The sequence below is a fragment of the Numenius arquata genome, chromosome 19, assembly GCF_964106895.1.
Source record: "Numenius arquata chromosome 19, bNumArq3.hap1.1, whole genome shotgun sequence".
Classification (NCBI taxonomy): domain Eukaryota; kingdom Metazoa; phylum Chordata; class Aves; order Charadriiformes; family Scolopacidae; genus Numenius; species Numenius arquata.
This window is the reverse complement of record NC_133594.1, coordinates 5,396,944-5,420,177: the sequence shown is the minus strand read 5'-3', so window position 1 is coordinate 5,420,177 and position 23,234 is coordinate 5,396,944. Positions and strand designations below refer to the sequence as shown.

General features: G+C 48.5%; 1 protein-coding gene across 1 annotated transcript in view; it reads right to left on the bottom strand.

The window, feature by feature from the left end:
* The window catches only part of COL27A1 (collagen type XXVII alpha 1 chain), a 230,945-nt gene that overhangs the window by 45,068 nt on the left and 162,643 nt on the right, over window positions 1–23,234 (bottom strand). Inside the window, exons 24-28 of the mRNA XM_074161391.1 lie at window positions 16,315–16,368; window positions 13,365–13,418; window positions 12,476–12,529; window positions 9,169–9,222; window positions 523–576 (exon numbers count right to left, since the gene is read on the bottom strand). Of these exons, the coding sequence (XP_074017492.1) occupies window positions 523–576; window positions 9,169–9,222; window positions 12,476–12,529; window positions 13,365–13,418; window positions 16,315–16,368 (270 nt within the window). The remainder of the gene's footprint in view (window positions 1–522; window positions 577–9,168; window positions 9,223–12,475; window positions 12,530–13,364; window positions 13,419–16,314; window positions 16,369–23,234) is intronic.

Genomic DNA, 23,234 nt, shown 5'->3' with positions numbered 1-23,234 from the left:
AGCCTGTCAAGGAGCGGGGTCCCCTTGGACGAGGCTCTGCTCAGGCAGGGTATCTGCCAGGCTCTCTTCGCACCAGGCATCTCCCACCCTTTGTTTTTTCCTGTCCTGACCTAACTACAATGAAATACTTCGATACGTATTCCCTTAGATCACACTTTACCAGTCATGTTAAACTGCTCTAATTTTTCTGCTACGTTCAGGTGTAACAGTCGAGCGCACCCACTGCCAGTTAAAGCTACTCCCGTTCCTGTCAGGGACCCTATTATTTCAGCAGAAGCCCTTTTAAGTTTGTGGATTGGCTCTATATCCAGGGTCTCAAATCCCATCTGCAATGGCCCTGATGCCTGAATCAGACAGATTTCACACTGGCTGAACAAAAGACTCATCCCTGCTGGTTGATCCTCATGGAGCGATTGAACATCACTTGTTCCTGGAAGAGAACATGACCCTGATCCTGCCCAGAGCATTTCACAACATAGCTAAGAGCAGCCTTGGCCAATCTGGCCATCCACTGGCACTCACCTTAACACCTCGTGACCCTGGCTCGCCTACTGGTCCATCAGGCCCTCTGGCACCCTGGAAACAGGCAAAAGAGAGGCAAAAATAAGAACAGAGAGTATATGTCTCACTGGAAAAAACAGCAGTCACTCTAGCTTTGGTCACCAGGAAATTCCATGAGATCAGTCCTGGCTAAGCCAAACTATACCTGGTTGGGTTGAGAATAGACAGGAGCTCGGAGCAACTCAATAGATCCTTTTCTGTGTTTTGTCGCTTCGTTTCTCACCATTTACCAGCACACAGCACCAGAATATTTTTTATTCCTATTAAACCAACTACCAACCACAAACCAAAGCCAGAGCAGAAAGGCAGGCTGGAACAGTCTTATTTTCAGGCAACGGGTACATCACCAGGGTTTTGCAACATGTGGACTTAGCAGTTCTAGCCTTATTGATATCAAACCCCTTCCTTCCTCGAAACCCCGCTTTTCCAACTGCCCCTGCTCTTAACCCTGTGCATACCACACTGTCTGATGACTGCAATCAAGGCAATATAGCTACAAAATATACAGAGGCACACAAGTCCCCATCATATAGTACCTTCACAGCTGTCCTCGGTCCCAAACTGCTCCCAAAGAGCAGGGTATATTTGCTGGCAGCTGAACTCCAAGCCTTCAGTTACAGTTACCTGCTATTTAAAGAACTGGCTGCTGTTAAGCATCAGGCAGGTGCTCATGCATATGGATGCTGGGAGCAGCACAGCCAGCCGTGCCGGCTTTGGCACGTCTGGTCCTGCACCCAGCATCTGCTCCTGGGCGTGCGCATGGAGGAGGCACGAGGACTTCAGGAGGTGTATGGGACACGCTCATGGCACACACGAGAGCCCAGACAGTGAGAGATCCTGGAAGTGATTAGCTAAAATTGAACAGCTCATGATAGGGCCCGGGGATCCTCAAGGAAGAGGTGTCCATCTTCTTCCAGAGGGTGCCAGGCGAGGAGAGCACTGGCCTCAAAGAGGAGACAACTGAGATCTAGCTTTCAAGCTAAACTCAGAAGAGCTGAACGCACAGCCCTCTGCCCCATTCCAACCCCAGAAACCAGTGTGTCACACCGACAGAGAATAAACAGAGCTGTGGTCAGGGAAAATAAAGCGGTAAAAAAAGGGCATATCAAGAGACTCCATTAACGCACATCATGTTCATAATCAGGCCGTGAGCTCAGTTGGGACTCTTAGGTGTTACTGCAATATAAATAATAAATAAAAACACAGAGCGGTGCTAGAATGTAGTGGTAAGAGGAATCCTGAGAGCGGGCCAACGCGGAAATAGAGAAAACAGGAGCCAACGTGCTTAATCGGGATGCAAACCGAGTGCCAAAAGTAATAACAGGGCTAGGGAGCCAACACGTTAGAAAAGCAACTCCAGTATGACAGGCAAGAGAGGGAGACTCACAAAGAAAGGCAGTGTAACAGCAGAAGATGTATAGGAAACTTAGCCAAATCATTACAGCAGACAAACATTGTCAATATAAAATAATGCAAAAGCTTCTACTGCGCTTGGCAAGACCCTGTGCCACTGAGCGTACCAGAGATTAAATAACCAAAAGCCTGTATTGCACTCCAGTAAGACAGAGCTCTAAAGAATGCTCAGCCTGGTCCCCAGGACAGACAGACAGAGAAGGACTGTGCACCAGATGGGGACCCCACAACCAAATGGGGTGGTTCACAGGTCGGTGCTTTGCCGCACTAACGGAATGGCAGCTCTCACCAGCCCTGGACCACCAGTGCCCAGGCTCATGCTGGCCACTAGATCAGAGAGCAGCAAAGACCAAAAGTTTTATTAATCCATGTCCCCATAAACCTCAAAGCACAGTGACATAAACCAGAAAGTCATTTAAAGGCAGGAGTACTGACAGCTGAAGCCAGACAGCGCTGAAGGTTGGAGCAGTGGGACAGCAGGGTTTGGAAGCATCTGGGGAGCTGCGTGGGGTGATGGGGACACCCAGAAACCCAGCAAAATACACAGACCTGCCCTGGGCTGGGTACTGGGATGCCCAGAGAGAAGGGAGGTGTCAGCCTGTGCATGGCACTGGCACCCTGGGAAAGCACCCTGCCACCCAGCTTATATCCCCCTTGGAAAACAAGCTGCTCCCCTCCTCTTTGAGCAACCATTCAGTTATTTTGTGCAATTACATCTTTACTACCTGAGATGACAGGGTTACCTGCTTCTGAAGTGCTGAGGGGAAAGATTCAGTAGCTCAGCCCTGGTGTTAGAGAAGCAGGGAGCAGGGATCAGAGGCAAGTGGGACAAGGAAAAAGCAGTGATGGCCAAGGTTAGAGGTCTCCATTCCAGGACAGATGCTGCTGGGGAAGGAAAGTGGGATGCATTTGACCCCTCCAGACCCATCTTCTGTAGCCTGTCCTGCCCTGTCCAGCCCCTTTGCCAGTGCTGGGCTGCTCTGAGCTGCGTGGAGGCCACCGGGTACCCTCAGCCCTCACTCAGCGCTGCAGCACAGGCAGCGATGGCTGAGGTTCGGCTGGGGAAATGTTTACAATATCCTCATTTCTTCCAGCAGAGCCCTGTCACCAGCAGCACAGGATCTGCCGGGGCAATCTCACTTCACAGCAGTCACCTGCCTAATCCCATCACAGCACATCTCATCGGCATCTGACCTAAAGAAGGAGAAAGTGACCCTGTATTTGCAAATGCATGTGGCAAGCTTCATCTTCTCCAGCCTCCTGGGCTGAAACCCGGGATAAAGGCTTCCCTTAATTCGCCCTGACAGGAAAGGCTACATTTAGTCAATTAGTTAAATCTTTAAAACTCTCTTTTACTGACAACGCTGGTTAGAGATGAGTGAGTGAGGTCCTGGCAGCTCTCCAGGGAGCATCCCATGCCAAACGCCGCGAGGCACAGCACGGTGCCTTTCCCCCGCAGACCTGGCTTGGTCTTGTTGCAGGGCTGAACGTGGCTCCCCGGGCTCCCCTTGCACCCTCAGTACTTCAAAATTCACTGAACAGCCAGGAATGCCCACCCCGAGCACGGCAGGGCAGAGGGACCGGGGCAAGCATGTGGAGAGGGACCTTGGGGAACAACCTCCTAAGGGCATATGGAGCACAGACCCATCCAAAGAATGAGGATGCACTGAAAGGCATGGATTTATCACCGTTGTCAGCATCTCTAGGAGCCCACGAAACAGAGAAGGAAGCTTTTCTTTAGTTTGTGTTAGTATTTATATGGCAGTACACAGGAGAGGTCCTGCTGGGCCAGGGCTGTACAAACAGTGCAAGCTCCAAGTAGCTTTACAATGTAAACAGGAAAAAAAGGAGGGTTAAATGGAGATCTGTCCACTCCGCTGCACACGGGCAGCCAAGGCACAGGGAGATAAAGGCTTATGGCTGGTGGAGCACTTGAAAACCTGGTCCACTCTTTGACCCGAAACCAGTTGGACATGAACATGAGGCTCAAAGGCATTGCCGTGTCCATCTCAAAGCAGCTCAGCCGAGGTCACGCAGGGAGTCACAGCACAGGGATGTGCCGGCGCAGACCCCTGAAGCACATGAGCCACAAGACCAAGTGTCATCACCCACTGCTACCTCAACAGATGAGTTTCCTCTTTTCGTTGTGCTGTCAGGGAAGAGGAGCCGAATTGGCATTGAGTAGGAAATCACAGCTCTGAGACCTCGTGTCAAATGCAGATGCTCCAGCTGCAGCAAGTCACGCCTGCGCTGAGGTCCTGGATCTCAGCAGGCAACAAGATACACAGGGCTGGGCAGAGCCCAGCATTTTTAAATTCTAGTTTCAGTGTCTCATGTGGGCACGTTTCTCACTGTAATAATCCCTGTGTAGGTGCCCATGGAGCTGTGTAGTAGAAAGCCAGCACTGAGTTCTTGCAAGTCTCACCTGCAGTCACATCCTGCCCCTGTAATTGTGAGTTTTGTTAAATGTAGGATCCAGCAACGGTAGCAAAGCAGGTCATAGAGCTGCATGACCAGTGACTCCACAGGCCAGGACAGCATTTCTCTCAGAGACGTGCAATACTGAGCAGCACTCAGCATTCAGCAATCAATATCAGCTATCCCAGAGAAAACAAAATGTTATGATGTTGGCTAGATATGAGCAACCTCAGCTCACAAATGCAGGGGAATTCAGCTCCAGGCGTTGCAACTCAGGTTTATTGCTAGTCCATGTGAGTCAAGAGAGGTACATCCTGCTGCTAGAGGAGAGAAGAACAGAGCTAAATACTCAACAAGGTGTTTCTCCAAAGCAGCACTGCATTTCCCCCTGTTTAAACTGATGCCCCAGAGCTCAAAGAGAGACAGTAGCCAGCCTCCGAACAGCAGAAGCACGAACAAGCAGTCAGTAGCTCTTTTCCAGAAATCCAGAGCTTCTTCCTTACCCCTTTAACCAAATATTGATATTTCACTATCACAGTCTGGCCAAATGAAAAGCAAGCAGATGCCTTGACCGAAGCTGAAGGGAGACATTGCTGGCCATAGATCTGTAGCTAACTTTTCCTCAAAACGCTTCTAGTGCTTTTTCAGCCAACTAGAATCATTCCCGGGAGCAAAACAATATACCTCTGCTTTTTCTCCACGAACAACTTCTGAGCTGGGCCTGGAAAAAGCAGCTATTTTCAGATTTGCTTAGATAACACTGCTTTATAAACCCCTAGCATTTAGAAATTCCTGCAGGCAGTGATGCTGTGAAGCTTCGCGTCCGTGTGGCAGAGCGAGCGGTCCCCACCGGGGCAGAGTGCTGGGAGAGCAGCTCTACACGCCTTATCTCGTCTCCGCAGGCTTCACCTGGGCAATAGTTAAGGCAGGAGCTTGATGAATGAATGGCACAGAGGAAAAGAGAAATATGCTTTGGGATTTGAAAAGCTCCTCTGGCCTGAGCCAGTACCCAGCATTCCCACCAGTGAGAGGATAAAATGCCAGAAATATTGACAGACACCTTGACCAGAAGAACACGTCAAGGTAAGTCACTTCACAGCAGGATTCCAGGTGCAGCTTTATGATCTGAGTTGCAAAGTCATGGCTCCAGTTGATATCTAGTCTTTTATAGAGACTCTCAGTCAATACCTGGGTCTTTTGATATTGATATCCTTGATAGAGGATGCTGGAGATCACAGGTTTCCCTGCTGTGAGGAGCTGATAAATGCAAAAGCACATTTCTGTTAGAGTGAGACAGGGTGAGGAACTCGCTGAATCAGCTGCCTCCAAATTTAAACCTTGATTTGGTTAAATAATTAGGCTTAAACATGTGCATAGCTGTCACTAGCTGAATGTTAAACACATGTCTAAGTGCTACACTGAGGACGGACGTGGGGAAATAAGACTGGGCTCACAGGTCCATGTTTCTTGTCCTTAGGGAAGAGGAGAGGGGAAACCGTGGAATATTGTTCAGTATCAGTCTGATGGGCTAAACAAAGTCTTGGGAAGGAACAATAGCCCTGTCACGACTAAAAAGGAGGTTGCAATTTTAAAAGAATTTTTTTTTTAAAATTTCTACTCATATCTTCAAAATACAAAAGCTATCGCAACATAAACACAGACCCCAAAAAGTCGCCATTGTTCTTTACAATCAAAACCATATTTGCTATTTACGTTTCCTTCAAAAGCAAAATTACTTTAATGAAGTATTCACAAACAGAGCTCATGGAATCCACAAACATCTGGCGGAGGCTACATTCATGTTTCCACTCTGAATTGAATTATGCCCCTTTTGTAAACTAGGACAGACAGAGGGTAATGTCTGAAATTACAATTGGGGGATCATTTCCCCATCCTGAGAAAACCAAGAGCCAGAATAGCAGGACAAACTAAGCAAACAAAGAATACTGTGTGCCTGGAATATCTTCTGAGAGTATGAAGAGAAGGAAAACGTGAGAGAGAGATATACAAACCAGAAATTCCGCAGGCAGGAGATCTGCTGGTCCTTATAACACTGACTTTCCAACACCATATTCACTGAAATCTGTAGGATTTCAGAGCAAAGCCCAAGCTCCTCCTCTCTGCTGGGGATCTTAGAAAGGATGTCTGTCTGCCTCATAAATTCTGTATGGGTTGTATCACTGTGGTGCTCAAAGGCACCAAATCTCCACCACGCCACAGGCCAGCAGCAGGTGTTGAAGGCAGGATCAGTGCAGGACACCAGCAGCAGATCCAGATGCTCAGATCACCCCTTGACCATACTGGTGTCCTTAGGGCAACATCAAGACCTTAATGCACCCTCTCCTCTGGGCACTGCCTTCTGTTCTACCTCCACGTTGCACAATTCCTGGGGTGACTTTTTGCAGGGCTCTGTAGCCAGCCAGGACAGAGCCACTGTTGCATTTCTGGTTTTCAAGGCTGGGATGCACTTTGAAGTCTGGGTTTCCTCAGTGGAGAAATGTCCAGGGGGAAGAACTGGCACAGGGTCTGCCAGACGCAACATCTGGAGAAGAAATGCAACCCAAGGCCATGAAACTGAACGTCTCTACCATGCAGTACATAATTTTGAGAAGGGGTGGCACTGGCGGCAGTTGGTGTCCTGCAGGATTTCTCCTCAGGGTTTGGCACCCTCTCTCTGGATCTACCTACACCCAACAGCAGGTCCCTGCTGTGCCAACCAACCTCCTTTCTGGGGAGCTGACTCCAGCTTTGCTCTTGGTTTTACCTCGTGTGATAATAAATATCCCCTTTGTCATTTCTGACAGTACAAGTGGAGCTGAAAACGGCCCGGTCAGCTTTACTATCCTTGTGGCTTGAGGACTTTAGGCCAATGCAGAAGTAACAAGCCGAAGAAGATTTATGTGAGTGAATCTCGCACGACCCAAGAGCCAAACCCGCAGCTGCACGCGACTGCCTGCCATACGGAGAGGCTCAGAGCCAGGGGACGCGGCTGGCACTGGGACTCCCCTGTCACCAAGGACATTGAAGACACTGGCAGAAATGTCTGATCCCCTCAGAGGATCCACCTCTCCAAGAGCCAGCCATTGGCAGCCTGGATCCATTCAGAAGCTGTTTCCCGTTCAGCTCTGTGCTGTAGTTTTACCTTGAGATATTTTCCGCCAACCATTCAAAGCCTCTCGTGAAAGTGTCTCCAGTGCCTCATCCATCATGATCATGGATGTCCCCGGACAGCTCGGTTAATTACTGCTATGTAGCACAGAGAAACCTCGCTCCCCAGGGGACCCTCTGACAGCAGAGCTGGAGAATGAGATCCACAGGCCTTCCCACAAAGAGAAGAGCAGCAAGGAAGCTGTTTTTCCCAGCCACAAGTTAAAAGCTGAACGCTGATACGGATCTGCGGGGCTTGGTGTCCTTCTAGCTCTGCTTTTAAAGCTTAAAGAAGTTCCAGGGTACATAACTCCATGGTTATAAAGCTTTTTAGCTGGTTATTCTATTTCTGTTTGCCAGTCCCAGCTATTCAAAGCAAGTATTAGCTCTGGTGTAGTGAAACATATGCAATCCTTGGCTGCCCTGAATTCCCCAAGCAGGAGTTGCAGTAGAAGTAGAGACTGGGGGTGGATAAAATGTATAGTTTACTCCAGCCTACATCTTTGAAAACGAAACATGGAAACAGATCTCATAAGGTCCTTGGAGGGAGAAATGCAAAATATGTTGTTGTTAGGGCCTTCAGCAGAACCCATGTGCGCTTGCTATTAGTACTTTGTAAAGCAGCTGGACAAGGAAAACCAACCCAAAGCAGGGATGCTCCTGCAATAAATGTCCCGTTGAAGAAGAAGAAAGATTGAGGAGCTCAGTGGGACGTGGGCTGGATGTCACAGGCAGGAAAACAAGCAGCTTTGGCAGGTCTAGATGTCATTCTGCTGTCGGCTGTCACCCAAGCAGAGCAGGAAGAACCACACGTGAACTGACACAGAGCAGTGTAAGATGTCCTTGTAGCACTGTCACGGATGCTAGTGTTACTCAGTACTAAGCTGGGGTCTGCTCTTTCCAGGCAGAGGGAGGATTCACACATGCTCTACAGTGTGGTACTGTTTAGATATGTACAGATAGAATCAAGGCCTCATGTTATGGGCTGGAAAAACCCACGGAAAGACACAAGACGTGCTTATAATTTGACCTACTGACAATGCAAAACACACCTTTCTCACAACCCTGTGGAATGTTGCCAGAAGATATTAATCCTGTGAGACTTGAAGACACGGGAAGAGTTGACTGTTCGGCTCCTCACCAGCTCCGTTTCTGTCTGCCTTGTCTCTTAATTCTCTGTCATGGCACAACATTTCCTGCTTTATCTGCCTCCGGTTAAATCACAACATTTCACATCTCAGCTGCTCTCTCCCTTGGCAGCAAAGGCACCTTTTCTGGTCTTCTACCCGCACCCTTTTCCCCAGCCCAGATACATCTTCAGATGACTAAATCTTCACCATCCTCACCAGAAGTGCCCATAAACCCTCTTTTAATATTGAAGGTGGTTGGCAAAGACAAGCTGGACCACTTCCATGATCAACTCTACATTGGGACACCCCTCTGCCCATACACATCACTTGCATTTTCATCCCTGGTAAGACTTGCTTCAACGACCGCAGTCTTTACGCACAGCAGAAACACGGTGCTACCCCAACTGCTGCTCATCTTCACACCCCCAAAACAATCCACCAAGTTACTTTTCCAAGGCCTGAAAGAGCAGAGGGATAAAAGCTCGTGGAAAGTGCTTACCCTGCGGCCTTTCATCCCTCTTATCCCTGGCGCACCACGGACTCCTGCCGGACCCTGGAAGGGGAAAAGGGAAACAGAATGAAGATGGAGGAGGAAGAAGGCAGCAGCTGTCAGTAAGAGCCCACATCCCTACGTGATCTGCAGGGGCCTCAGACGCAGACCCTTGACCAGCAGGTTGGTTCATTAAACTCTTGCCAAAGACATTACCATATTTACTTGTCTATAAATGGTCTTTTTTTTTAAACTCACTGATTGTCTTTGGATTATGAACATTTAGGCCAAGGATCCTGGCTGAGTTTCGTATGCTTAAATATCTGCAGCCTGTTGTTTGTGTGAGTGGTGTGATTTGAAGAGAAGTTGAACATCCAGAATTCCCTCCAAAGCTATTAAAAGCAGCTGTTTCTCAGTATCTGTACAAAAGTAATAATAACCAGGATCTGGTTTTCAGTTGTCCAAATACAAAATCAGACACCTCATCGTAGGTATCCAAGTTTGACCTTTTCAGCCAAATGCTGATTTTATCTTCAAGTGACTGTTGCCCTGTTAGCACTGCATAAATATTCATCCTGGCAGATAGATGCTAATTTCATTTGGACTGTTGGTGTTGCGGATGTGATCCTGCTCTTCTTACACTTACAGAAAGGGTTCAGGTTTTCTTTTGACCTGGGTTTGTATACACTCGATTAATTAATGTGCACACAGGAAAAGCAGAAGAAAATTAAACAGCTTTCCCCCTCCTCCCCCCGCCCCGTTACAATATTTATCAGTTTCAAAAATTCAAGGATATGTTCAATTAACAGGACTTATTTCTGCATAATAGCTTTAAAAACCCGTATTTGAAGTCAATGCCTTTGTACTGTCAGAAAAGAAAACCTCAAAATGACACATTCCATTCTGACTCTCTCAAGCATTCCACATCAAGTTTTGCTATTTATATATTAATAGTTTTTACCAACTGTCAACCCTGCAAACTCCACCAAGGATTAGAACAGAATTGGACTGTGATCTTCCTACTGCTTGTACCACTGCCACTAATAAAGATTTTGCTTTTTGGAACGGAGGTATCTTTCTGCATGGCATGGAAGTTCAGAAAACAAATGCTTAGCTGTTCTCACTCAAGATGGAAAAGTTAGTTGACTGTAACTATATTTGTAATCCCAGTAAATCTCGGTTTTGCTAGTGAGGTCAGTAGTGACTGGCACAGACAAGCAGTAGATGTGTCAGATGCCTGTTTTATAGAGATTTTTATGATAAACACATACTGAAATGAAGTTCTTTGTTGGTATTTGGAATATCCTCCTGGAAGTCTCAGCCTAGTCCAAATAGCTTATTAAAATACAAGCACAGAAACATTCATTGTGATGGCAAAATGTTGAGGCAGCAACTAGATACCACGCTGGGAATTTCAAGGGACTGTTTAGGAGAAGATGAGTGACCTTTAATATACCTATATGCATACATTATATTCAAAACTGTGTATTAACACAAAAGATGTACCATGACGGTGAGCAGGAAGAGGGAAAAGGAATCCACAAGCCTCAGTGAGCTGAAATGAAGGGCAGAGTTTCCTACCATTGACTATACCTTTGCTCCTCATTCCCAATCAGCCTCTGTTGAATTAATCGGCCATCAGAGCTGCTACGGCTCACTGGAGAGCTTCATCTCAAAGATTTTGACAGTTTAGGACTAACAACAACAGCATGCCTCAGGTTTGGCTTGAAAAGCAAATAATGAGTGTTTCGTGGAGAAACAGGCAGAAACAGCTGGAATTAATGAGCGGGGATTTGATATTAGGGGATTATTTGATTTACTGGCTTTGTGAGGAAGTTTGACTTATTGAATTATGACTTTTTAAAATGCAGTCTTGGAGGAAACATTTTGCTTGGATGAACTTGTTAGTTATTTGCCTGCAGGAGAACAGGGAACTGAAGGAAGCGGAAGGACCTGGGGACGGTCTCAGCTCCCAGAACTCCACAGAGAGGTTTTGGCACCTCCAGACAGAGCCGATGTCTCCACTCATACTGTTGTCGTCACGCCCCAGTGAATTAAGACAAAACTCAGCCTCAGCTAAAGGTAGTAGTCAGTGCACTAGACAGTGCTTCAGGACGGGGAGCTCTTTGCCACAGGGCAATGCAGAACCTCCCTCTGCCCAGGATGTGCTCCCGTTCCCCCAAACACCCACAGCATGGAGAAATCAGGGGGCCTCCCTACCGCTCTGGCCATCCCCAAGTCACGCAGCAGCTAACGTCTGGGAAAACTGCTAAAAAAGGGACAGCTAGAGATGTCCAGCTGCCTTCTAGACTTCTGCCAACAGCAAATGTAAGTGCTGCTCTGAGGAGCCACAGAGCAGCTCACTGCTGGAGCTGCAGGCAGCATCATAATCCTGTTATTATAAGGGCCTGGCCAGTGCCATGTTGCTGCTCTTCATGTAGGGACAGGCCACTGCAAGGTGCTGCTTGACCTCAGACCTTGTCTTTCCCTCACCTCCATTGACTTGTAACGGTGAAGTCCCTCCCCAGGCAGCAGCTGGCTGCAGATGGAGGGCCCAGAGCATCCCTGAGCATCCTGCAGCGGGCAGAGCTGCCGCTGATCTGGAGGCCAAACCTTTGGCACTACCCAGGCATTTCACTCCTGTGATCTTCCTCCCAATTAACAACACTGTGGGAATTCACACACTGAGCAAAATCCATTCCCTGTCCCCGCCCAGGGCTGCCTTTCTGTTGGCTCCAGCAAACGACACGCAGCAGCATTTGTGCTGCTGGGAGAGCCGGAGCTCCGTCTAACCAAGAGCTGTGGGAAACCGGAGCTACACTAAAATCTACCTCCACACCAATTGCACGCTCCAGCTACAGCTGCACGTGTTCCAGAGGAGGGTGCATCTGGGGGCAGCTGCTCTGCTGCCCCTCTCCCTCCATGAGGGATTCTGCAAATGCACGATACAGCCACTGTATTGTACGATGTGACCACCGCTGCTACCAACAATTCCTAGCGGAATGGGGTCTCACATAACATCCTGATCTAGCAAGCTCATGTCCCACTATAAAATCGAGGCTGGATTGTGAGTTTTGAACCCCTCCATTAAGGAAATGAGCTACAAAAGATTGGATTAAGCACCAATTATTTTTTTTCAACATCTCTTCCCATGCTGCTCTCCCCTATGCCCCACCATCTCTTTCACGTATCTCTTGTTCATATCAAACTCAAGTCAACTGGGACACTGTTGTTTGACTCAGCTCATGAATGCCTAGGATAGGGGATGCTGATTTTTGGTGTACAGTATTAGAAGGTGGTGATAGCCTGTACTTACTGTTGGTCCAGGGATCCCAGGAAAACCCACTCCTCCTGGTGTCCCGGGGTGCCCCTAAAAGGGAAGGAAGAAGAAAATGCCTGGTGTGAATTCCCGGGGTCTGCTCAGCCCTTCTTCCTCCAAGTGGGAAGACAGGAAAAAAGGCATTGTTGGTTGCTTGCAAGGTCAGGCAGGTCTGTTGTTTGTCAGGGTAAAATTGCTCAGGGGCAGATGGAGAAGGCCAGGCTGCCAAAAAACCAGCTCCAACCTTGCTAGCAACACATGCAGCTAGATTTTCTGAACAGCCCAGAAGAGAATGGACTGAATTAATGGGAAAATATGTCTTTGGGTCTTGCACTATGGCACACAGAAGGTGAATGTCAGAGCAAGACAAGACTTTGCTGAGGTTCCCTCTGTTAAACTCCTAAATGGGGATTCCCAAATGGCAGTGCACAGAGCACAGCAAAACACCATGAGAGTGCTGCCCCAGCAGCCCCACATTTCCAGCTGCTCCCGGCAACTTGGTGGGATGTGAGCAACAGAGGTTTGGAAATCCCTGTTCCTGGATCCCATCTGTTCAGCTGCCAGGATGCTTGGAAACAGGCAGTTCTTCAGGTGACGTAGCTTGTAGCTCCCAGTTATCTCAACCCAACAGGTCCTCAGCTGATGGAGCTGCAGAACATGTTGAAACTTGGTGTGCCTCTGAAGGGGAGACTGCTGAACAGGAGTGCTGGGAAGAAGTTATACCTTGATCCCCAGTCAATCAAATGGCCATCCCCATCCCCACAGAGACAGGAAGAATTTGCAGGTATTCTCATGTAACTAAAAGAGCAGGAGGAGCTGCACCCTTCGCTAGGACAGAGAGAGAGAGGCAGCAGCAAGAGCGAGAGAATGCAGACTTACTCCTTACCATCGACCCCTTGACTCCTGGAGGGCCTGGGGGTCCCACTGAGCCACGGTCACCCTAGGAGAGACACATGGGGAAGAATAAGAACTTTTGCTAACATGCACTCTGAGCTGGCAGCAATGATGAGCTAGAGCAATGAAACAACTAAAAAAAATCAAAAAACTGCAGTCTATGCCATCAGATTTCTACCAGAAAGGCTTCCAGTATGGAATAACCATCACCCTCTTCCAAGTATCCATCTTATCAGAACAATTAAAGGAATACAGCAAGAATTAACTAATCCTCCATATCCCAAGAGAGAGGACTTTACTATTGCCATCAAACCACTGAGGAACATGAAACAAGCAGTGTGCTCAAGACCACCTTTAACTGCAGACAGTGCTAGGACTGGATCCCGGGAGATCTCCAGCCCTTCCCACCCAAGACATGACACCCTTTCTCTGTTCTGCAGTATCATAATCCCTACACGTTCTGGCAGTTTTAGGGCATGGATTTGAAGGCTGTGAGGGCCTGCTGAGAGCAAGGAATTAAGTTGGAAGAAACCAGGGATACTGCTGGAATAGATGGTTGGTGTTTTCAGAAGGAGACCGTAGGTGTTTTCGGGGGACTCCCTATCCAGGGCTTCATGCTGAGACCACAGTGCAAACAACAAGAATCTGGAGGCCTGCGTTTATGAGGGGTTCAGAACCAGATGGTTCCATGGCCCACCCTAAAGACCTTAGCCCTTTTAAAACAAGCCACCATTTGGCATTAAAAAAAAAAGAAGCTACCAAGAAACCACTTATTAATTCCCAAAGTCTTACTCCCACTTGGATGCGGAACATCTCACTTCCCTGGAGTACATCCTTGGCCCCACAGCTCAGCCGAGAACGGGAGACGAGGTGTAAACCTCCGTGAGCACCACCGCGACCCGTGACACAAGGCGAATGGAAGGCACGGCTCTGGTGACGGGATGTTGACGGCTCCTTTTTGGAGACGGGGGCAGTTCCCCTTGCCACTGCCTGTATCCTCCCTTGCAGTCCCAGTAACACACTGGGAATTAGGTGTGTTACGTGTGTGTGCTTGGGGGGATGAGGAAGGAGGAGTCAGCAAATGCTGCCAAGTAGTTTACGCCCAAAATCTGACCTACCTTCCAACAGCTAAAGTGTAAGGGGAAATATTTTCTGGGCTCTAAGCAGCTTATTAAAAACAAACCCCAGAGTTTGTGTTGTCACCAGTTGGCCCTTGTAAACCAATGTAAGGATTTAGCCCCCCTCCGAATGCATGGATTTTATTAAGTATGTATTAACTGTATTGTTCTCTTTGATAATCTTTGGATTCTACTGGATTCAGTCTTAAGTTTTGCAGCTCTCAGGATGGAGATTGCTGACTCAGCTATGTCTAATGAAAGCGTATTTCCCACTTCATTTAGCTCACAACAGCATAGTAAGCCGTAGGATGCGATGCCAACCGGAGGCCTGGCTGAGCTTTTGTTTTGATGATAGTTACTTCTGTCATTCCTAAGTTTGTCCTGGTAGAGAAGAAGCCTGATAGAAATCACAGCTGTGCTGAGGATCTCCTAGGGCAGATTTTCAAAGGACAGCCTGGGTTTGCCTGGACACCAACATTAACATCATCGTGTTACAGAGTCAATCTGCAAGATGGGGACAGGTCATGTAGTCAAGGCATTGGCACAGAAGTCCCAGAGCCAGATGTGAATTTGCTGGAGCAGGGAAAAAATCTTCCCGTGTCTCCTGCATGGCAAACCCCTCATTCCCCATTCAACTCAGGGTTGCAGCTGCCATCGAGACAGGTCACTCAGGCACCTTGGACACATCATAGCCTCTTTATTCCCCTGTTTTCCTACTGTAAAACGCAGCCCACGTCACATCGTTCCTTTTACTTCTTGTCTGCCTTGACAGTTTGGACTGAGCCGGCTTCTGCTACTGCCCCACCAGAGACCATCAGTGCGAAGCGCTTTCCAGAGGCTGCTGCAGACAAGCAATAAAATGCATTTGCAGCGAACACAGTGTAACTGTCACAGAGTCTTGACATCATTACCCAGAGGACAGGGCTTGAAGTAATAAAAGCGGGCGAGAGAGAACTGATGTGTGGAATGCATCATTTTATCCTCTTTACTATCTTTATGGCTGGACTGTGAATAATTAAAGCATCAATGAAAACCAGCAGTCTGCAACTGAGATACAATGAATGACATAGATGATTTGTCTTTGGAAGCTACCCCTGAATAAAATTTTACACTCTAATAGAAAACAAATTAATGTCCATTTACATTTTTATGGAAAACAAACCCATTTTTCTTCCTGAAAGCAGCATGTATCTGTACTGTACACAAGAGGGCACCAGCCCTTAGAAGTGTGCCCAACGCAACCACAGGGGCAGCCAGACCGAATGGTCCTCATCAAATATAAAGGGAAATATTTGGTCCAACCGTTGCTCAGACAGGTGGCTGCATTCTGGTACCTTCTCTGCACCTAAGAATTTGCTGAGCCCTCCTGTTCAGTGCAGGCTCAGCCCTGGTTCTGCGTGACCCCGGTGGCAACTCAGCGTGGGCTTGTGAACACATCTCTACACAGATCTGTAACCTAAACTCCTTGGACTCCTCCCTTGTCCAGGAACACAGGGTTGTGTTCCTGGGTCCCTCATTCCCAGAAAAAAAAAATAGAACTGTCTGTTAAATACAAGCTTTCTGGCAGATTATGAATGAATAAGGCTTAAATTTTCAAAGAATATTTGACAGCATCTCCTTAGAGGGCAAGAGCATGTTAATTCCTAAATCCAAGAGGGATGATTTTTGCCTGGCCCAAGACTCGCTCAGACACCCTGGATGTGCCGCATTCCCAGCTGGGTGTTGCACTGACATGACAACTTAAATCCCCACAATATTCCTCCAGCCCCAGTCTCCCTCATCCTGCAAAAGTTACAACCACCAATTCGTTGCAAGCAATCTTACCTTTTCTCCCACTATTCCAGGCTCCCCCACTGGACCAATGAAACCCATGAGACCCTGAGGAAAGAGAAAAACGCAATTAATTTTCAGTTTTATTTGCTGAGAAAGTAAACAATTTCTTTGGTCCACCTCGCTGGTTGAAATAGCACAGCATCCCTCGTACAGCACTCAGTAATTCCTACTGGCTACCAGAGCGGACAGAGTTGCTCCCGGCCATGGGAATGTCTAACTCCACAGCTGGTTCTGCTTTAGGCGCCAGCTGGAACGGCAGCACTAGGATCTGCAAGAGCCACAACACACAGTATAGGGGATGAGTTAAGCACGTTTTTAGAAAGGCCGAGTCCACAGCGCGGCTTTGTTTTGCAAGCACTTCCCAAAACGTCAGCGCCGCTTCCTCAAGAGCATCGATAGCGGGAGCTCCTGGGTTGCACAGAGAGTTACCATCGTTCTAACCACTGTACTGGGTGGACTTCCTCTGGGTTAATCTGAGCAGCCTCAAACACTTCTGCAAACTAATTTTGCCCTGGATAGTGTCATGCTGTTGGGATTTCAGTAGGAAATAAAGGTCTGAGGACCCAGCAGAGGGGCCAGCAGGGCAGCGGATCTATCACACTACTCGGGGACTATCTTGGAAAAAACCCCCGAACTAAGCTCAGGATTTGTCAGGATTTAACAAAGTTTGGGATAACGAAGAAACAAACAGAACTGCTTTTAATTAGGAAGACGGGAACAGATGCAATCTCAAGCTAAGATTCCTGACAATTAAAATACAGCAGCCTCCCTGTCAACGTCAGCAGGTTTCTGGCTCTAGAGATGCAAGGGACCATCCTCTCTGCCACGGTAGGTGCTTGCTCTCTCACTGCCTGATTCTCATGGCCTCGTCCCTGATCCCAGCAAGGGTCATTGGGAGATAGATATCTCTATTTGGTTCCTCCCATGAGTCTGTAACTAAAGGGATTAATCTCCTCTTGAAACACTTCATAACCTGCCCGCGGTTGGCATGGGTGGTGTCAAACAAAGCCGGGCCCCAGCTTGCTTGATTTTAGTCAACCATCTGATTGGTACTGGGAGGTGGCAGCTGAGCAAGTCAGGGACAGGATATGGATTCTCCAGTGACATCAACCCACTCTTCCTCTTTTTTAGAATAATTTGAAATCTTCAGTTCCTCTATGCAAATACATCTCACCTTTTCACTTGAACATCAAGGAGGTTTTCAGTCAAGAAAACGTTCAGCATGAACACACTGGGAAAATAGCAACAAAACAAGGCAACTTCTGGAGTGTGGTCTCAGAAAAGGGAGAGATTTTCACCCTGTGATCTCCTTTCTGGGGGAACAGCAAGAAAAGAAGCAAAAGTTTCCTCTCTGTACTCCTGCTTCATGGCTTTTTCTGTTCCCAGCTGGCCTGACACGTGTGCAGTTCGTGAAGGAGCTCTCTGCATGGCTGTGGTTCTGTTTACATCTGCACTGACGGTGTAGTGATACCCGGCTACAGAGGAGCATCCGGAGCCGACAGAGCATCCTACTCACAGGTCCTGCAGCTCCTCCCACCACCAAAAGCCTCTCTCTTTCCATGAAGTTATGCTCACAACGTAAAGCTGTAGCACAAAACGACCAGCCTCATTGCTGTTCTTGTGTGTGTGGGGCTCATCAGCCCCATTCAGAGCCATAGACCACAATGTGGGTCACTCTCCAATGACTTTTAGAGGGAACAGCTTCTGACGATGACTCCAAATGCCGAGAGACTTCATGCATTAACATTCCTCGCATGGTGCAATTAAATGCCATCCTTTGAACATCACTGGAGACAGAAGCTCCTCACTGAGGCATGTTGATGGGCTCAACAAAAGCATCTCTCACTCGGACGCTCAGCTGGTTTCGCTCTTGCAGGGAGCAGCCACACACTGCGCTCTGGAGCCCTACAGCCCTTGTGACACTGGCGTTTGAGCAGCATCCAGGTGAAAAGAGTTTAGGAAAAACTCATGAGAGAAAGCAAAGAGCTCAGTGGGTATGTTGGAGCCTGGAGTTAGATGCTTGCATTAGAGATTCATCCAGAGATGGTGTCCCAGGAAATCAGCATCATGCCACTGTGCCATGATGGAAATATTGATTAACCCACAGGGAGACAAGCTACTACCCTGCTGTGTCTGAAGCCGAAGCATTTCCAGCGCAGAAGCGTGCCATTGCGGCCAGGCTGCACGGACAGGAGAGGCGTGGGAACAGAGCGGTGTGGGATCACCAGCAGATCGCCCAGCGCGGCAGCCAAACGGGGAGTAGGCAAATCTGCAATATCTGCCTGAGCAGGGTTGCCACTGGGTGGCATTGCTGAAGGCTGCTGAATCAATTATCCTTTCAACCAGACACAAGTGCAGATATGCAGCTGCTAACTGTATCCAGTTCCTAGAAGTTTTCCAGTAGCCCACGGCCATAAAGAAGGCAAACGTTCGGGCAGAGAATGGCAAAGCAATGGGATGAAGCAAGGAAATACATTGCTAGGCAAAAATAGTCAAGCAAGAAAGAATAAATCTGTTCCTTCATTTCCAACTTCTCAGAAAAACTGCAGAACTCTCTCTCACTCTCCTTGGGAAGATGCTCTCCAAGATATTTCTGGGTCAGTCCCTGCAGAAGAATAGAGACCCCAAAAAGTCTCTAAGGGATCTGGGTCGTAGAGTGAGACACGCTGGTTGTGGGTCGTGCTGCCCAGCCAGCCCGGTGGTGCTCCGCAGATGGTTTGCAGAGCAGTGACTGTGATGTGCCGAGCAGCCCTCAAACCCACCGCCCTCCCGAGACCCCTCTTGCTGTCACACGTGCTGTTTGTTGTCACAGCTTGGCATGGCCAACGCCACCGGTGGGGTAGAGGCAAACATGGCACCTGCTGCGCGAGGTGAACGGCAGGATGGAAGGGGGAGTGCAGCCAAAGTTTTCACTCCAAAACCAGGGGAAATCCTGCGCTGGTACATCATGCTTCTGCTCAAGGGAAGATGTCACGGCTCCCCACGTACCCAGCAAGAGGAGCATCCTGCGGCTTGACTGTGACAGAGTGGGGACCGAAGCGAGGCGGAAGAGCAGGGACCCTGTGACACGGCCAGGCTTCCAGCACAGCAGCTCCGCAGCGTTTGCAGCCAGCACTGTCTGCTCTGGGCTACGTTAACTAGCGTTGCTGTGTCTGCTCGCAGACAGAAATTGAGATAGATATGTCTAGGCAAAATAAATCTCGGTAAATGATTAGGAGTGTATGAAACAACCGGGGGAGATCGGGTAACAATATTCCTCACCAGCCAAAATGGGATAGACACTAAAGGGAACACAAGCAGCAAAAGACTTAGGTTTTAAGAATCAGAAAAGCCACTGGTGGCAAATATTAAATCAAAGCAGACATGAATTGTGGCCATTACACTAAAATGGCTGCAGTATAACATATTTTTCCCAGGTTCCCAGGGTTGAAAAGAAGCCCTGCATCAAACACGACTCCAGGCAGTGTGTGTAATGATGCACGTGAAGTCCCAGCAGCGGTGGCTGCCCGGATAAAGGCCCACAGTATACAGGAAAGAATGTAAAACATTTATATTAGACGGGGAGTTCAGCATGTCGCTCATGATTCAGTCTGCTGTATTCCCCAGCCAAGGGCATGGCGGAAAACGGATGGAGATTGTTAAAAAGTTGCTGGGGGCTTGGGGGGAAGGAAAAGGGTCGGGGGGGGGGACTGGTGGGTTGTAATTCCTAACTCCTGTCTGGCTTTCCCCATTTATTGTCCAGCCCTGTCATAATTAAGCCCCCCCTCTTGGCTACATCAACAGAGAGCAAGTCAGCAATGAAGCCTTGCATAAATCATAGCCCATTTGAGAGAAACAACCGAAAGGCGAGCCCAGCGTGAGCAGGGTCTCCCAGGGACGGGACCGCCAGTCGCTCCCAGCAGGAACCGATCACGGCCTTTCTGTGTTACTGGTTCGCTAGAACTCAAAACAAAACAAACCAGGGACAAAGGACGGGAGGGAGTAAATGTACAATCCTCCCATTCAGATGAAAGAAAGGGAAAGTAAAACAGTAAATATCACAGTTTAAGGGAGGACGCTCTGACCCGCAAAGAAAAGCCATGCGGTTTAACCCCCTGTGCACCAGAGCGCAGCCGCAGCCTGGGGCCGCGCTGGGATCCCTCTGGGGAACGAGGGGAGGAAAGGTGGAGGAGGAAAGGAAAAGTGGAGACACACTGGCAAAGTACCTCCTCAGATCAAAGAGGCTGCACACGCTCCAGTGCCTGCAAACCCCTGAACGAGAGCTCTGCCGCTCAGAGGGAGATGCTCTGGAGGGGAAGAAAGGTAAAGGCATCCGGCAAGGCGCTGCTCTAAGATGTGGGAAACACCAGTGCTCGGTTCTCAGTGACCCATCTGACCTTGGTCAAGTCAGTCAGTGTCTCCCCAGGTCAGACCTCACCTGCAAAACCAACATCACAGCACATCCCCGAGCACCGCAAGGGACATACATTAGGGAGATAACCGATGGCGCTGGTTTCCTTTGACAAATTATTTTAGAATAATATCTAATATTGGGACAACAATATCTCCCTCAAGGGAAGGGAGACCCCGGAGGGGCTGTGGAGTGACTGCCCTTCCCAGCACGGTGCGATGGGTGTGCGGCTGACCCTAATGTCACCGTGCTGGTGCGCAGGGCTGTCACCTCTTGTGAGGAGGAATTCAGAAAGCTGTTCCTGCCACGTCCTCATTCCCATTAAGGATGTAGGTCAACCTTGAGTTCTTTCAGCTGGCACAACTCTTAACAGATATTTTCAGTTCCCAGTGCAAAGCAGGGGGGGTCCATGGGCTTGCAGCACCCTTCCCCAGTTTGCTGTCCTGTCTGTTGCAGGAGCTGCTTCTCCCGAGGGCTGTCTGACCTTCATCTGGGACATTTCGGTGACACCCTTGAGATATTCAAGGTGAAGCTCGACGAGGCCCTGGGCAACCTGGTCTAGTTGGGGGTGTCCCTGCTGACTGCGGGGAGGTCGGACTAGATGACCTTTGGAGGTCCCTTCCGTCCTGGACCAATTTATGAATCTATGAATCCTCCTGCTCTGCATTCCCAGCTCTGGAACAGAAAGGCTGGTGGCCTGGGCCAGAGGGCCTGTATTCTTCTTCATATTCTTCTGCCTCCATCTACTGGCAAGGAAGGGTTAAATCACACATTTCCAGGGTACAGGGGAGCCCAGCAGCTGGAGTCCTTCCAGCAAATGAAAACAACAAGCATCTTATGAATGAACTTCCCGAGTCAGTGTCCTTGCAATGGAAAAACAACGCATCAGGGACTGCCCCGTGGCTTAAAACCTAATTTTTCCAATGAGAGCTCAAGTGTCACTGGAAATCTTACAGAAATTCCTGTGTTTGCCTAAGCAGATGTCCCTAAGAAAGGGAAGAGGGCGCCCCAATGAGATGGATGACTGATCTTTTCTCATGCCATTATACTGAGGTATCCACTCAGAGGCAACCTGTATGGAAGGCAGAGCAGCAAGTTTGAGAAGTTTGACCACTCCTATTGTGCCCATGGAAAAGAAGACATCAAGGCTCCACACCAGTAAATGGGTGAGGTGAGGGTGACCTTGGCAGCCTGACCCCTCAGAGCTCTGCAAAAATCCAACCCATCCCCAACACCAAACGCTGAAGCTTGGGTGGAGGGAGGAATGAAAACCCAACACTCCAGCGTTGGTCAGCAAAGGTGTGATGGGAAAGGAGGTTGTTTCTCACTAATCTGGTGCGACATTTTTCTTCTAATGACTTGACTGGTATGGAAATGGAAATCCTTTCTGGGTGATATTTCTAGACAGAGACTAATTGACTAAGAATAATAGAGGCAGCTTTCACACTACTGTGCTGGTTTCAGTGTGAGCGGAGGCCAGCTGTGTTTTCTTTTTGGTGAACAGTGCCTACAGTTTTCATCCTCGGTCAGTCCTTAGGGACATTCAAGAATAATAATCCTAATGATGCTTTGTCCTTCAAGGACAACATCTTGTTAAGGACCTCAAAGTACTTCTAAATATTCATTTTTAACTGTAATACAGCAATATCTGTAAGTGCCACCGGAGAACAAGAGGCATTGTGCTAAGCACTGTTCAGAGCTGCCTCACGCCTTCCACAGAAGGGGAAACTGAGGCACAGAGCATTGGAAGGTGTTGCCTGAGATTGTGCAGAACCTGATAAAGCTGCAACTGGAACTCAGGTGTGTGGAACAACTTTGCTTCTTTAGTTGTTGCTCTTCATGGAGTAAATTAACCACAGTATGGAAATGGCTCTATTTTCCAGATAGAAATAACTATCCTTGATATCACCAGATTGCTGGTACTGAAAAAGATCCACCTTGTTTTTTTGGACTCACTTGGTCAGAAACTCATGGAAGAAGAGACATTCAGCTGTTGCATACAGGAGAAAGAAGGGCCAGGGAGGCTGACAAGCTAAACCAAACCAAAGCTGCCGACCATCCGGCAGGGAAAGTGCAGGGAAGGACCGCTGTGCTGAGGAGCAACACCCTCGTTGCCAGGGTCAGCTGCTGCAGCCAGCTTGGTGTGGTCATGTACGAATGCACAGAACATGTTGGAGGCTCCGTGGCTGCAATTTCAGGGTTGGTGGTGGACAAGTTTGTTGGTTTCAATCACAGAGCCTTGGGAACAATTGTTGCTTTTTCCTTGATGACTGTGGTTCCTCTGAAGCCGGCAGGGATGATGCATGTCCTGCTACCCCAGCAGAACGTTCTCTCTTGTGGTACAGCATAACACAGCTCAGTGCCTCTCTCCCCCAGGGCCTGGTTTCTTCAGCTGCTGTCTCCTCTGCTCCCCAGAAATTCCAGTGGGAGTCAAAGCAGCACAGCACCCAAAGCAGAGGATCCTACCCTTAAAACCTACATAGGCAAAGCCTGGAAATTTCCCTTTTAGGGATAAGAGTGA